Source organism: Telopea speciosissima, chromosome 11 (assembly GCF_018873765.1).
Source record: "Telopea speciosissima isolate NSW1024214 ecotype Mountain lineage chromosome 11, Tspe_v1, whole genome shotgun sequence".
Classification (NCBI taxonomy): domain Eukaryota; kingdom Viridiplantae; phylum Streptophyta; class Magnoliopsida; order Proteales; family Proteaceae; genus Telopea; species Telopea speciosissima.
Window position 1 is genome coordinate 860,066 of NC_057926.1, and position 16,998 is coordinate 877,063.

A 16,998-nucleotide genomic window follows, 5' to 3' on the forward strand; every position below is an offset into this window, starting at 1 on the left:
CCCATCATATGCAACCTAGTTGAGGTATTTCCCCCAATTTTGCACCTTCACCATGGGTTTGGGTTGGATTTTGGAGAAATCCCAAAACCCTAACCGAAATTCTATTTCCTTTTTGCCCAAATCAGGTTCGGTTTTGCTAGGTAGGCTTGGTGTATATAATTTGGGGTTGTCTCAAGCCATTACTTATTTACTTCTTGCAAATTGGAACTTCAAGAATCACATCTGAAATTTTCTTTTAGAGATTCAAGCATGATTTACTACAAATTAGCTCCATATATTGCTTGAACTAGGTATTTAGTATAAACTTCATATTTTAGGTATACTATGGCCATGTATGTATATTGTTTACTATGCCATTCAACTTCCAAACACAAATCTGAAAATTTCCTCTTTGGATCTCTTAGTACATTTCTTATCAAATCAGTCCAACTTTGTTTGAACTAATTGCTTGTATGATATAATGCTTCTCCAAGCATAATGTGGCCATGTACATTTATCCTCTATGAGTGCATCTACATGTTGGCCATGCATCAAGGTCTAGGTTCTAATTCCTTATCTCCTTTCATTGTATATCTGCTTAGACCTTAATATCCAAGCATGGACTTAATATGTTTCTGTATTCTCGGCCTTCTTTGGTTGCAGGTTAGGGAATCTAAATGGCTCCTAGAACAAGGCGTGCACGGGCCGAACAAGCTGCCCCAGCTGCTTTGGATGCACTATGGTTCCAAGACCTAGAGAAACAGGAGATGTACCAAGACCACTTTCGCTTTAAGAGTATCTTGGAGGGGAGAGATGTGGTACTGGAAGACCTCAAGGCCTACAAAGTAGGGCCGAGATTTGAAGCACTGGGGTGGTCCAACCTCCTCACCCTTCCAGAGCCATTCTATCCCAAGCTCATTCGTCACTTCTACGCCAACCTGCACACCGAGAACCTAGGTACGCGAGATTACCGGATCCTCTCTTATGTCAAGGGAGTCACCATATCCTTCACGGGGGCACGATTAAGGTGCATCCTCAATGTAGCTATCCTGGGAGAGAAGACTCCTCTGCAAGCACCATGGAAGAATCCCTACTCCTTTCTCGGAGAGAGGCATACAGGAATTATACAGGAGCTTACACATGGGGCATTCGAGAAGAAAGTGCCTCGAGACTTCTTTTGCGAATTCTCCCGGATATTGAGCCGGATATGCGGCAAGACAACATCGTGCCTATAGCAGTCACCGCACCATGCCTTCCATCTTCGTAGGCTATGTGGCCTATCACCTCTACAAAGGCATTCCCATCTCGCCGCCCTACATTATCATGCGGACCATGGATCATGCGGGCGAAATCCCAGGAGGAACTTAGATTTACCCTATGGGAGGTTGCTCACCACTATTTTCCAAAGCATTTTGGAGTTGACTTGAGTGAGGAGGATCAAGACTTAACCGAAGATCCACCTCTAGATCGTAATGCAGTGGCGAGGATGCGAATTGCGATGGATGCATATAGTGATGGGGAGCCATTGGTCCCAGCAGAGGGTCACGGGCCTGAGCCTCAGGTACAGGAGCCTCCTCCTCAGCCGGCTATGCATGCGGCCTCTTCATCCGGCACTGCTCCTAGTGGGTCTGACATTGACAGGATTCTTGCAGCTCTGGGCCAGATGAGCACCAGCATGGCTCAGGGGTTTGAAGGAGTGAACACTAGGCTCGATGCATCAGACAGACGCATGGAGAGCCTCGAGCAAGAGATGGAGGACTTGCACTCCTACCTCCATGATGAGGGCACAGAGGATGAGCCCAAGAGTGATGATGAGATGGAGCAAGAGACCTCCCGGCCATTTCCACCATGCTCTCTATGGACTCCTAGCTATTTATCTTACCATGTAGTAAATTTTTTTTTCTTGGTTGTAAGAATTCGAAGTTTACAGTTCAGCTGAATTTTTTGTAATCACTCCTTTGGCTTATGGAAATGTATTAACAGCTGAAATTAAGGAATATATCTATAATTATATACACATGTCTTTCATTTCACTGTTGTCTATTATTTGCTATTGTCTTCGGCTTTCTCCCTAGCATTCACACACATTCCAATTATGCATTGTTGGATTGTGGAGAGTAAATCACAATCCGCTAGACTGTGGCTGGTGCAGAGCATCTCGCTCTGATACCACGCTGTCACGCCCCTATTCCAGACAAGGAATATAATATCATATAAAGGGTGACTAGGACGACGCGTGTCATCCTACTAAACCGCCCGGATCACTGACACAGTGTCCCAACGCACAGTCATAACCAATATTAACACAATATAATATTAGAATGCAGAAAAGAGGAATATTACATTCCAAGGATCAGTAGTATTGCGGAAGCGTATAAATCGAATAGTTACAAGATGTTCAAAACTAGATGATAAATACAGTAATTAGTTACATTTCCAATGACCATCTAATAACTATCAAAAATGGTATTACAGTAAGTATTTCCCCATAGGCCTTAGCCTCAAAAGTGATAAAAAAGGGATCGAGTCCCGAATATCCTCACGGCCCGTAGGCACAATCATCGCAAGGACACCCGTCGCCATGTTCCTCAAACACGGCCTCCGGTTCCTCCTCACCGATCTCATCGTATCCCGAGGGCTGAACTCCAAGTCCCGCGAGATATCCGTCACCTGCACCATAATCTAAAAAGTGTGCGCACGAGGGGGGTTAGCTCCACTGAGCCAGTGAGGGGATGGGAATGCACAAACACGCAATTCACATAGTCCAATGATGCATGCACATGTTAAGTCCATTTTTCCACCTAACAAACAACTAAGTCAATGGCATATGCTATTGTGACAACTCGGGAGACACTGGGTCACTTAACTTATCGCCACAATGAAACCTCAATTGTCACGTGGGACCTACGCCGATCGAAGCCTCCAAGACCACTCGGTGGCACCCCGATAACCAATACTACCATGATCGGCCTCTCCCACCTCCACGTAATCCTGACTCGATTACCTAACACCTAAACCCCTCGTTGGTAAGGGTCGTAGCATAAGGGTGTGAAATCCTAGCCACAAATATACTACATGCAAGTCCTATCGTCCCGAGAGGTAATCCGGCGCATCAACTTTTCATCCGGTTTAGTGCCCGGTTACAAGACGGCACGGCGCATACGATTCAACATGACATTCAACAAAATTTCTTCATAAATGTATATAGTGTTCGGGTTCCGACCACCCACCGCACGAGACCCATTAAGGTACAACATTACCAATCAACATTATAACAAATGGATATAAAATTATGCAATATGCTAAACATGCTTATTAATTATAATGAGTACATAATATATAGTGCAATAATAATAACAAGCCCAAACAACCAAACCCACTCACTACGTATACGCCAAGCACCAAGATTATCAGTTGTCGCCTCGATCAAGCAAAAAGCCACAAAAGTGAATATTTTAACCTATACAAAGAGTGAAATAAGGTTAAACGAGCGAAGGGAACGGATCCCCAAAAGGTCTCCCATAAACACTTAAGTATAAGGTTTCAAAAACGAAGTGGTTGCAGGAGTGGTTTCATGCCAAAGTTCGCAACCGCATGTAAATCCTAGGAAACCGGGGTTCGGGATGCTTTAGTCAAGGTCGGATGCGGATGTGGTTTTAAAATCAAACCGAGTGTAAGTCCGACCTTCACAGGGACTCAGGACAATTTTGGTCAAGGTCGGATGCAGATGTGGTTTCAGAAAACTGAAACCGAGTGTAAATCCGACCTTCACAGAATCCTTCTCGGGAAGGTAATTTCAGGGTGGTTTCTTGCAGGTCTGAACCCACATGTAAACCCTCACACCTTCAGGTCCAAAATCCGAAGGATTCCCCTCCAAGGACCCCATTTCAAGTGGTTTTAAAGTTCAAGGACTTCTAGGAAACTCCATCCTAAGCTCATTAGGGTCCAACCTTAAATCTCTCAAATGGCAATGAGAACCCTCACATTAGGGCTCATAATGGAGTGAAATAACTCCACCATAGCTTGGCTTTAAAGCTCCATCGACTCCCTAGGTTCCAAGAGAGATCTAGGTCAATCTCTCCCATTACCCAACCCCTTTTTAAAATCCAAAATAGAAGAAGGAAGAAGGTTCAATAGCTTACCTACCCCCAAGATGAGAGCTCCACGATTTATGGCCCAAGAAATGGGGTCTCCACCTTCCTCCAAGCCTCTCTCTCCTTCCTCTTTCTCTTCCTCTCCTCTTTCTCTCCTCTTTCTCTCCTCCACGATTTAGGGTAGAAGAGGATGGTGAAGGAGAAGTAATGTTCTCTCTCTCCCTCATGGACTCATTTATAATAAATGGGTATTTGGGTACCTCTAGTCAAATGGGTCATGAGGCTTAATGGGTCAACCCATTAGCCCTATGTGGGTAAGTGGATGGAATAACCCATCATTGGGTCAATAGGTTAAATGGGCCTGCCCACAACCTTAATTAGGGAAAAGCCCATTCTTAGATGGGCTCAAATGAGATGGGTATAAGTCCCCAATATACTTCCTAAAGGTACGCGGGACCCGAACTTAAATTATTCCCTTCTCTCATGAAATAGCTCGAGCGGTTCAAGCCCGGACCCGCACTTCGAGGTTACCAAGGGAAGAATAATTAATAAGTCTTGAGGCTAGAACTTACCTTTCCCCCTGTCATGGTTTATTACCCATGACCCCGAACAGCTTCGCCACGGCAATGCTAAGCTCATCACCGAACGAAATATCCAACTGAGGTGACGGTCCAGGATGCTCTCTCCTGAACTCCTCGCTTCCCGGGCTGGTACTTGGAGGGTAATCGACGAAGTCGCCGTCAACGAACTTTCCCCACTGGCGGTTGAGGAATCTTTCCTCCACAGGCAAACCCGTGCTGTGGTCAACGATTTTGTAGCTAGGTTTGACCATCATGGAGAACAGGTCACCAGCATACATGGCAGCGGTATCTACACGTCACGAGAAGAAATGATATTTAATTATATCCCGGGGTACGGGTATAACACATTTAGACACCAACGGAATCCCCAACCCTTGAAGGGCAGCATTAGTGGGAATGCCTCCAGTCAGAACTTGCCAAGTGAAGAAACCGATTTTAGTTGGTAGGGACCGATTCCAACACCATGTTGCGAAGGGTTGTAGATTGGTCTTCTCCCTAATCACCTCCCACATTGCTTTAGTTGAGAAGTTTCCATCACTCGCGGGTGCCCAAATCAGCTTGTCCTCCTTGTTTGAGAGGAATAAATTGTGGCTAAGTAAGTCCTCCAACACAGCATTAGAGTCAATCCATAGCGCAATATCATGCTTCCAGGTCCCATCACAAGTTAGAAAGTCTTTGACATGGGCATCTAAGCTCAAATTGATGCCGCCATCATCCACATAATCAATTAGCGGCCCCCAGCCCGACCAGTTGTCCAGCCAGAAGAGGGGAACCCCTTTTCTAATCAGCCATCGAGAGTAGGAGATAAGAATATCCTTGTCAAGAATTGCTCTCTTCCAAGAAATCAAACCCATATTTCTGGGTGACGCCAGAGTGATATGCATGTTTTTAAGGAATTTTGCTTTGAAAAGAGCACTCCATAACGACTTTCCAGCCATAGTTCTCCACAGTGCCTTCAATCTCAGAGCTCTACCAATGTCTTCAATGCGCCGAATCCCTAAACCCCCTTCTGCTTCAGGCCTCGTGATTTTCTTCCAACTCACCCAGTGGTGACGCCTTCCCCATTCAGATTGCCCCCAAAGAAAATTAGCACAGATAACATTTAATTTCCCTACCACCGCTTTGGGGGGGTCCAGTGTGGAAATGATGTGAATCGGCATTGAAGAGAGGACATGCTTCAGTAAGATCACCCTTCCTCCTACAGATAACAACTTGCTCTTTCAGCCTGCAACTTTAAGACGCAATTTAGCCAAAAAATCATCGAAGAAGGAAATGCGAAGCCTACCAGAATAGAGAGGGGCGCCCAGGTAGGTAAGGGGATGTCCCTTCCTCTTGAAACCTGTAATTCTTTCTACCATACGACAAGTGGCATCAGGGACCTTGTTACCAATCACAAAACAACTCTTCTGTTTATTTACCAATTGCCCTGAGGCCTTTTCATATCTACTAATCAAGCCTACTATTTGCTTCACTGAGTGCTTTAAACCTTTCGAGAAGATAATGGTGTCGTCTGCAAAAAGGCTGTGGGAGATTCTTGGGCATCCCCTAGGCAAGCAAAAATACTCGGCTCTCCCATCAAGAAAAAGAGATCGCAGACCTCTACTCAGAACCTCTTCTGCAAAAATAAATAGGGCTGGAGATAATGGATCACCCTGGCGAACTCCTCTTGTAGATTTAAAGAACCCTGAAGGCCCTCCATTCAAGACAATGGAAAACCAACAATTTTCCACCGTTGTCTTTATTAAGTTGATCCACCGCCCCGAGAAGCCGAATTTTCCATCACCTTATACAAGAAGCCCCATTTCAGCCAGTCATATGCCTTGGCCATGTCAAGCTTAAGGATCAGGTTTCCACCCCTAGTTTTCTTGTTAATATCCTGAGCCACTTCTTGCACCAGTGCAATATTGTCGTGAATGTTGCGACTTGAAACAAAACCTCCTTGCTCCTTCGAGATAATGAGAGGGAGGAGAGGGGAAAGGCGTGAAGAGAGAATCTTAGCAATGATCTTATAGGAAAAGTTGCACAAACTAATAGGGCAAAAATCAGCCATTACCTCCGGGTTATCCTTCTTGGGAATGAGGACCAGATGCGCTGAAGTGAAGCTTCTAGGTAGGTACCCGCTTGAGAAAAAATCTTTAACTGCTTCCCACATATCCACCCCTACGATATCCCAACAGGTAGTAAAGAAATGCCCAAAAAAACCGTATGGACCCGGGGCATTGTCAACAGCAAGATAAAAAACGGCACTCTTCACCTCTTCTAAAGACGGGGACACCACCAGGCAGTTGTTGTCCTCCTCTGAGATCACATGGGGAATGATGCCTAGCAGATCATCATCGCCCTGGGAACCCTGGGAGGAGAAAATGGCTGAAAAGTATTTAATGGCCTCCTCCGCTACCCCTGCCTTTCCTGTGACCCAAAAGCCAAGGTCGTTCTTAGTGCGCTCCACACCTTTCCTGCATCTTCTTGCTTTAACCAAGTTGTGGAAAAATTTTGTGTTTCTGTCTCCCTCTTTCAGCCATTTCACCCTCGATTTTTGTCGCCAAAATATTTCCTCCTGTAGAAGAACCTCCTAAAGGTGCTTTCTGGCTTCAGCCAATCTTCCTCTATTAGCCTTATTTGGATCTTGATCACAAGTAATTTCTACACTGCAAACCCTGTCCTCCGCATTGCGAACATTCTAGTGAATATTTCCAAAAGTATTTTTGTTCCAGGAGCGGAGATGAGCCTTGAGGAGCTTTAATTTCATAAAAAGGATGTAGAGAGGAGAGCCGGCAACTGTGGTGGACCAACACTGCCTTACAGCACTGAGAAAATCGGGGTGGGAAACCCACATTTGCTGGAATTTAAAGGCTGACACCCTTGACGGAGTCTGGGTTGCAAACTCGAGAAGGATCGGAGCGTGGTCAGAGCAGGCTCTATTGAGATGCTCCACCCGAGACATCTGGAAAGAAGTGGCCCACAGGTTATTGAAGAGGACCCGATCTAACCTAGCCAAGATTTTTGCATTTCCCTCCTGATTATTTGTCCAAGTGAATGAGCTTCCACTAAAACCACCATCTAACAAATCAGCCGAACTCACAAAATTGCCAAAGTCCTCAAGAGAAGTAGAGCAGGGTGCTCTTCCTCCCACTTTCTCCGCCGAGTTGGTAATGGCATTGAAGTCACCCCCTATTACCCAGGGCAATCGAATGATGGCAGAGTCCTCCAACAGGCTAGTTTAAGAGCATGCACAAAGGTTATAAGCACTTTCAAAGCCGTGTTCACCACACACTCCAGCGAGATGTACTGGACATGCGTTTTCACCACTGTAACTTGGAGCTCACTCTTCCAGAAGACCCAAATTCTATCACCATTGTCCACTCCATTAGACACAACACTGCTCATGCCAAGCCTCTGCATGATACGCGCTGCCTTAGAGAATTGAAGCCTCGGCTCCGCTATAGCCACAATGTCCACCTTGTAGGTAGTTAAGATGGATTTCAACCGCCTAACAGAAGGCTTGTTCCCCAGGCCCCTGATGTTCCAAAAGAGACTAATCATGGAGAGTATCTTGAGATGGGCTTGGCAGTCCTGAGAGACCTTCAGGTACGACCTGCCTTTTCCAATGTAACCTGGCCTTGCATCTTGGCTTTTCCTCCCTGCCATAGTACCTGTAACAGATTGATCAAGATCCAACTCACCTGGGCATCGCTGCTTGCCTAACCGCGCCATGAAGGCTGCAAAAGACTTGTTCATCGTAGCACTGGCTTGACGCAGCTCCTCTTGAGCATCGCTGCGGCTCAACCGAGTAGGATTCTTTGGAGCAAAAGAGTCATCCTTTGTAAAGGTGCCAATGCACTTGAAAGGTTTAAGTACTCTGGAGTCCACAAAGAGTGAGGGCTCCAAGGTAGAGGTGTTGCGGTCCTCCATCATGAGCGCTTCAAGAAGAGGACCGTCACCTGCAACTTGGCCCTCCTCAGGCGCATCAAGTTCTTGAAAATCTTTAGGGATCATCTCCAAACCACTCCCCGAAGGGCGACTCGAGGGGCTGCCAGCACTCAAGGGTCCATCCTTCATCGTTATACCCCCAATCTACTCCAGAGCCCGCGAGGTCTCCATAGTAATCCCGTTTTCCTGCTCCTCTATCATAACTAGGGTTCCTTCAGGGCTTACTAGTCCACACTCAACAAGCGGATTCCTTCCTGGTTCTTGGACATTCAAGACAGCCTTCCTCTTATCTTTGGATACCATGTGCTCGGTCGCAGCACCAGGAATGTGACTGGCCTCCCCATGCTTCTCACATGTGATCATAGGCTCCGTAACAACGTTCTCCGCAACGGCATGTGCACCCTTCCTGCATTGTTCACCTGTATGCCCTAGTTTGAAGCACCCCATGAAGTAAACAGGTTTCCTCTCATACACTACACGTTGGAAAAACCCTGAGTCCCCACATCCAATCTAGATACGATCAGGGTGCTTGGCTCTGAGATCAAGTTCAATACAAACCCTTGCCGCAGAGGTTCTGGTGCAACCCGACGTCGCCCCATCAATCTTCAGTAGCTTCCCTATCGTCCCAGCAATCGACCATAAGAACGATCCCTGATAAAGATTTACTGGAAGGCCTAGGAGCGAGATCCACACTGGCGCGATGGGTGATTCCACTCCCGATTTGAAGGTCCTAGTCCACTTGAAGAACTGGAACGAAAACCCTTGATGAAGGTAACTTCCTTCAGCCATACCCTCACATAATTTATTTGATTCTAGAACCTTAAAAGTAGGTGACGTTGATCCAAAGACGACATGATCACGTCCGCCGCAAGGTGGAAAGAAGCTTGAAGGCACTTCTTGGCATCAAACAAGGAGGGCCTGCCATAGGCACACTTGGCGATAAGAGCAAGCTTGAAAGGCTCTTCAGAGATTGCAGTCTCTTCTGTCGAAAAGAAGACCGCCGGTGATCCCATGTGAGATGACGGGGGCTTCACCGGAATGCGAGCGAACGTTGTCGAGGGTGCAAGGGCCACCACCGTTGCAAACGATCGGGGTGGTGCCAAGGAGGTGCCAGGCTGCTCCACATCACGCCGGTGGCAACCGAACGGCCAAGGGATCCTCCCTTGCCGTGGGAGGATCAGGCATCGAAACCCTAGGCTCTCCTGCACACGAGCGCAAAACCCTAACCCTAGGCTCTCAGCAGGTTAAAGAGCACCCGTTTTCAGGATAGACACTTAGTTATGTCTAATATCATTTAAGTAAATGTTTTTGTATTTGTATTTCAAATGTTTTTGTATTTATATTTCATTTACTTAAGATATTATTCATAAATAAGCAAATACCCCCTATTTGATCCAATAAAAATAGTTAAAAAATCAAATTCCAAAAGGGAAAAAAATCAACCCCCCAATTCAAAAATAAAAGCTGGATTTTCGACAGTAGGTGCAATTTTCAATTTTCTAATGCTGGGGTTTTTCTCAAATCTAAAAATTCCATAAATCTTAATATGGTAAAACATTGCTAAAAACCAAAAGTGCGCGCACACCAAATTAAGTTTGACCAATACATAACTCCTTCAATATAAATCAGATTTAAGCAATCTTGGACTTGTTGGGAAGTTATCAAAACAAAGCTTTCTAACAAATCCAACATTGCTTAAATCTCATTTATATTGAAGGAGTTATGTTCCGGTCAAACCTTATTCGATATCATGTCCAAGAACAATATACAGTATCAAACTTGGATCAAAACCACAAGTACTGTTTTTAGTGTTCTCTATGTGAAACTAATGCATGGATTGAGTTTAAAGTGTAAAAAATAGGCAATACACTAAGAATCAGGGCAAAAAAATAACTTTTGGGCCTCGAAACCAAGGTTCAAGTTAGCCTGGAGAAAGTCCCAGGTTTCGACCGAGACATGGTCGAAACTGAAACGAACTTGTTTTCTGGCTGGTCGGAACCTAGTTGAAACCTAGTTGAAACCCGAGTTTTAGAACCTTGGTCTTCAAGTGGATGAGCTAGCTGAGCTTCCACTCACAGATCAATGATTAAGGCATTTTCGTTGCCTTTAACATGTATTTAGCAATCTTTGATTAAGAAGGTGAAGGTGAAGGTGATGTAAGCATGTATTTTTAAAGGGCAAGGGGTTGCTGCCAGGCTACATGGCCCCTACACTAGCGTACGGGCCAATGGGGTGCTCGCAGGGGCATTGATCAAGTGGATTTTTCATTTTGTAAGGGGCAGGACGGTCATTTCATAGGGCTGTGTCTGGCCACAGACTGCATGTGACCAGGCAACATTCTTTTCCTATTTTTTATTTTTTATATATTTTTTTATATGGTCGGGTTGGGTCATAATTGTTGTTATAACGGAAACGGAAAAAAAAAAAAAAAAAACTTTGTTTCGAACCACATGTTTAAAACGATTAAAAATTAAAGGGACGGTCAAATATACTATTATACATTTCGAAAAAGGCAAGAAAATGAAAACGGATGATATGTGTTTTTAATGTGTAGATTTTTCAAATATGGTACCTAAAAATGTCAATTACTCTTACCCCAAAAAAAAAAAAAAAAAACTGCAATTACTTGGGCTACGTTTGGTAATGTTCTTCGGGAAGAACGAGTTTTTTTGCCCAGAAACTTTTGTTGTTGTTTTTGGTCTGGAACAATGTTCTTTGTATGTAATTGACCGGCAAATCCGTTAAAGAATTGTTCTCAGAATAGTTATGGAACAAATATGGCGATTGGATCAGATATGATAGAAATAGGGAGCAGCCTTGAATCGGGTTCCAAAATGGAGGAGTACGAGAGAGGAATCGTCTTTCAGGTGGGGTTGGGTTTAAGATATAAGGTTTCAGTTCACTCCAATGGCCGCACACAGAAGACGACTGAGCTTGGGTTTCTGTGAAGCAGATCTCATATAGCGAGAGAGAGAGAGAGAGAGAGAGAGAGAGAGAGAGAGAGAGAGAGAGAGTTGTAGGTCGCTCCAGGGAGTTGCAATTGAATATCCCAGTCGAGTGAAGTACATCGAGTGATTAGGGAATGAGTCGTCACTTCTCTCGATTTTTTATGCCTTGTAGTTGTTCCATGGAACAACAAAACAAGTCTGACTTGTTTTTGCAAATGATGTTCTCAGAAGAAAAATAAGCCCCGGTTCGTTTTTTTCAGACCCAAAAAACGAACCAAAATGCCAAACAGATTTTACCTATTTTTTCATTCTCGGAGAACGCAAAAACGTAGAAACACGTTTTGTGGAATGCTACCAAACATAGCCTTAATATCTATGTTATCAGATACTGATGCTTATGGAGCACTATATTGCAAATTGTTTAATACCAGACCATATATTTAGAAAAAATATATTTTTTCACACGTTTAGAGGTTTTTTATTTCATAAAACAGTTTGCATGTTGGCCACATGGTGGCAAATTTTCTCACGCAGTGCGAATCAGAGTAAAACTGGTCAAAATGGGGAAGAATGGATGACTTAGGAGGGGTGGTAGTGGCCGCACACAAGGGCTCTAAGCCTGTGAGGATGTAAACGGATTGAATTCGGTCGGATAGTGGCATTATCATATTTGTATCTAATTATATTCGGATGGATTCGGATAGTTTCTGGATATTTTTTTTTTGAATATTGATTCTCCTAAATGGATATGAACATGGATCGGATATGAATTTTCTACTCTCCGTTGGCATCTTTATCGTTTTGTTGATGAGGGTTAGGGTTGAGACTTGAGAGTTCAACAACTATCCTTTCTTCTACTCTTTTTAGTCTTTGATTTTCTTACGTTTTTTTACTTTTGATTTTATCTTATATTTATTTTAATAGATATGTGATTCCATGTATCATAGTGCATAAAACAATATATATATAAACCAACAGAAAACCTAGAAAAAGAATCACACTATCTTAACTTATAAAATTATAAAACTAAGAAAACAAAATCCAATAAGGTAACTTAATCAGATAGACGGACACCAAGATATATTTCAGACTTTATTACCGTCGAATTGCTAAACGAATCAGATAATAATCGGTCGGATAAGGGGATTATCTTATTCGTATCCGATTAGTTTTCAGACGGATTCAGATTCTCCTAAGCGGATACAAACACGGATCGAATATGGGGTTTTCAAATATCAGTTGACATCCTTAGAGGGCTGTAGAACACCTCAAAAGTTTGACTTTCAGGATCTGAAATCAATGGATCGAATCTAACATGAAGTTATATCATACATTAGAAGCTGGTTTGGTCCCATTAATTGACAGATTCGATTGTATCATAAGTTATTTCCGTGGTATCGGATATGAGTTATGGGAAGAACTTTTGCTCATTTTACCAATTCAGTTATCAACGATGAAGGTGTGGATCATGATTCATGAAGTCATCTGTTATGTGCCTAATAAGATCCACTCTAGTATATGAGCGCTAGATTGGGCCAGCCTAGTATGAGATAGGTTAAAAGGTTTGATTTAATGATGTGAGAAGAAGTTTCCCACATTTAAAATATGGAGATTGGAGAGGGAACAATGATGAGATTGGCTAATAAATAAACCCTGCATACAGTCTCGCAAAACAGGTTCCAACAAACTATGATTTTTGGGTACTGTGCCATGTGTGGTAGTACTGTTCTGGTTTTAGTTTTTAAATTCAAAAGTTTTAAAGGTTTTTTTTTCACTGGAAAAAAACGGCCAAAAAACTTTAAAATGTGTTTTAATCATGGGCTGGGATGGTCCGGAGTATGGTTAGACAGGCCCAGCTTGGGTCTTGTCAGGATCAAGGCGGGCTTGGGTGGGCTCGGGCTTGTCAGGCCAAACTTGCACCCCTACACTGTGGTCACTGTAAGGGGAGGTACAATTCTCCGATATAGTTACAGATTTACAAGAAAATAAAAGAACATGCTTTGTGGCCACTTCAATTCGAACAAACACAGGAAAAAATTTCCGTAAAATTTTTTTACCCTGAAATTCTTTTACTTGCTGCCTTTATTTTATTTCAAAACAAACGTAGCCAAAATGGCAATCCGATTCCTTGATGTCTTTTTGAATTAAGGGCTTGATCACATACTGACAGAAACAGGGACAAAAATTATTCTGCTACACATACATTTAATGCTACCTCATAGTATCATGGTTCAAGATTTCGATTTCGACGTAGTTTCAATCTAAATTCGATCAAAATCTGGTACACTTTGGTTGGTAGTTTCAATAGTCAAATAGTTATATTTTGGTCTGAATCTTCAGTGAAACCCTAATTAAGCATATCTAAACATATTCAAAACCTTTAGATTGTTAAAAATAAAAAAAAAAAAACCCTAAAATCTTAGTTTCGCTTTGGACCTTAGAAGAATCTCTCAAAGTCCATCACAATAGCCTATAGGTAGAAAATTTGAATTTTTAGGAAATTTGGTCAAATGATGCTTCAAATCTACCTGAATGTTGAAGTGGATGCTCCACAGTTGCCTGCCAAGTCTTGATTCAGTAGAAAATTGAAGGATTTTGCCCAAAAAAAAAATTTGAAGCTTTTTTAGTAGTTTTGGAGTTCTTAGGATAAAATTTTCACTAAAATGAGTCGGAGGTTCATTGAAATCTAGAATGCTAGTAGAGTTGAGCATCAATTCACAATATTTTGCGAAATTTCGATCAAATTTTTAAACCATGCATAGTAGGAACATGGTATAAATGTATTAAATTTTATTGGCCTGGGTTGCTTGTTAACTATGGACAAGAAAAGTATCAAGATCTGAGTTTTGTTAGTGGTTCTTATCCCATTAGATAACCTTGTTGCTCTTAAGGGACAAGATCAGTTGTTTGGTACTGTCAATTGACTTATTTTGTCCTGATTGTGGTTAGGGTGGGGAAATATGGTTGATATGGCAAAAGTTTTCATGCACGGTAGTCTATGTGCACGACCTGCATTAAATGTAGTCATATTGTCATAAATGTTAATCCGAAATGACGTAAAAGCCCTTGTCCCCTTTATTTGATGGAGTTGATGGGAGAATCTCCCGTGTACGAATACCTTCCCCTTTTGATATCTCTGCAGAATCCAGAAAGAGATGAATATCCATATCTTTTGGCGAATTTGACAAACTATTTATGTGAGCCTCAGATGCTATTAATGCTTTGGGCTCTGGAATCTGTAATGTGATTATCCAATTTTATTTCTTATATTTGTGAAATGATGATCCTCATGGAACAACTTGGGCATTGAGTTGTGGCTGATCTTTTACCATGCAGGATACTGGAGATGGGGTTGCCACTTGAGCCATATGAGTGGTACCTTGATCTGAGGCGTTATGGGACCATCAAACACTGTGGATTTGGTTTGGGCTTTGAGAGAATGGTGCTTTTTGCTACTGGCATTGACAATATTAGGGATGTGATTCCCTTCCCAAGGTATCCAGGCAGGGCAGATCTTTAAGATTTTTAGGGTAGATGTTAAAATTTTTTCAATTCCTCATTTACGATCGTTGCTTACTTTGATGTGTTGGTTCTACCGTCCAAAACATCGAGAAAGAAAGATATTTTATGTAGTTATACATGTAACAATGGAAGGTGATGTTTCTAAAAAACACAAGATAAATCTCAATCATCCATCGTTATGGTTTTTTTTTTGTTTTTTTTATTTTAATCTGAATCGTTTGTTTTCACTTAGAGTTGGGAGAGTGTATAGTAATGTGTAGAGTACTGGTACACATGCATGGACATATATGAGATATGTACCACTACAAAAATGAGTATTTTGATTGAATTAGACTTTGAAATTTGACTTGTGACTAATCTAGACCATATCTTCTCTATCCAACAGTCGCAATTGACATATCATTTGTTGAAGTAGTAGAATAAATACTGTGACATCTGGAAAAATAACAAACCTTTTTTATAATAATAATTTTGCCTTTTTTTATTTATTAATAATTATAAAAATTTCATATTGATTAAATAATGTTGAATTTCCATTGATCAAGAGCCAATTCACAGTTTGTTTTTAGTATTTCGGTGAATTGGGTTTATTCTAGATGCCTCAAATCAAATTCCATATGGAGTATTCCTTGCACTATGGATGCTTCAAGGGTTTGGAGGAAAATCCTAAAATATAGTTACCTTGTTTCTAACCATATCCAAATTTCCATTAATGATGGTTTGACACTTGCCTTTGGCTTGATAATTGACACCCTGATGGTGTGCTAATTTTAAAGTATGGTGATTCAGTTATATATGATGTTGGTTCAGATAGGTTTTCTAATGTATCTTCCATTATTTGGGATGGTTCTTGGTGTCCCGACCCTACTATTTCCCCATTCTCTCATTGAGGTCTGAAGTAAACTTCATAATATATATCCGTCAGAGACCTAGAGGTAGTGAGGATTTGGTTCAATGGCCAACGAATTCTTCTTTAAAAAAAAATCATCTTCTTCTGTTTGGAGGTTGGTTAGTTCTAAAGCCTCCATTGTTCCTTGGTTTAATGGTTTGGTTTAATTTGCTTGTTAATCCCAAAGTATTCTTTTACTATTTGGAGAGCTATGACTAATTTTCTTTCTACTCAATAATTTCTTCTCCAAAGGAATCTGACAATTCCAAATTGTTGCCTGTGTTGAAACTCTGTTAAAAGTGTTGACCATTTATTCTTTTTATGTCCTTTTTCTAAGGCTGTTTGGGATGGTATTCTTAGAAAATTATGTCTAATTCCTAGAATTATCCTTCCCTTTAACAGAGAATGGAAGTGGATCTCAAATATTTTCAAAATGGTAAAACTTCGTATGACATTAGTGATAAGTTGAATTTTACTGCAATGGGAAAGGAACAAAATATTATTGACATCATGTTCAAGTACTATTGAGCAAATTTGAGATATTTTTTCTTTTGCGATTAGAAATAAATTTCTTTAAAACTACCAGAAATAGGCATCTTGCATATTTGTGAGATCTCTCTCTTTTTTCTTTGCCCCTGGCCCCTAATTGTGTTGCACCATCAGCTTTCCTTTGCTGGTTGTGGCCCCCATTTTTTTGGTGTATGTTTTGCCTCTCCCCCCCAAGCCTATTGGTTCCTCTCCAATTTTCGAGTCTATTTCATTTTCTTTTAATATATTTTTCATTCTAAAAACACACAAAAAAGAAAAAAAAAATCTTTTGTTATTTGTGTTCAACAGCCCTTAGTTTGGTGGTGAAATTGTGGTATGAGTGTATGACATACCCCAACGTACGTCTCCTTAACCATAGCCAAATAAATTGTTTCGTGAAAAGAAACTGTAGTATATATGAGAATGAAATAACCCCAAAAATGTCCTTATAGCCAGCCATTTTGTTAGGCTCTTGCTCCTCATCATCATCATCTCACTCCATTACCTCTCTCTCTCTCTCTCTCTCT

General features: G+C 41.9%; 1 protein-coding gene across 2 annotated transcripts in view; it reads left to right on the forward strand.

Moving 5' to 3' along the window:
- The window catches only part of LOC122646675 (asparagine--tRNA ligase, cytoplasmic 1-like), a 30,254-nt gene extending 15,081 nt beyond the window's left edge, over positions 1-15,173 (forward strand). Inside the window, exons 6-7 of one of the 2 annotated variants that reach the window (XM_043840267.1) lie at positions 14,869-15,053; positions 15,116-15,173. In XM_043840267.1, coding sequence (XP_043696202.1) covers positions 14,869-15,052 — 184 coding nt within the window. In that variant the 3' untranslated portion in view covers position 15,053; positions 15,116-15,173. The other variant, XM_043840266.1, reaches the window with a different exon arrangement.
- The last annotated feature ends 1,825 nt before the right edge of the window (positions 15,174-16,998 follow it).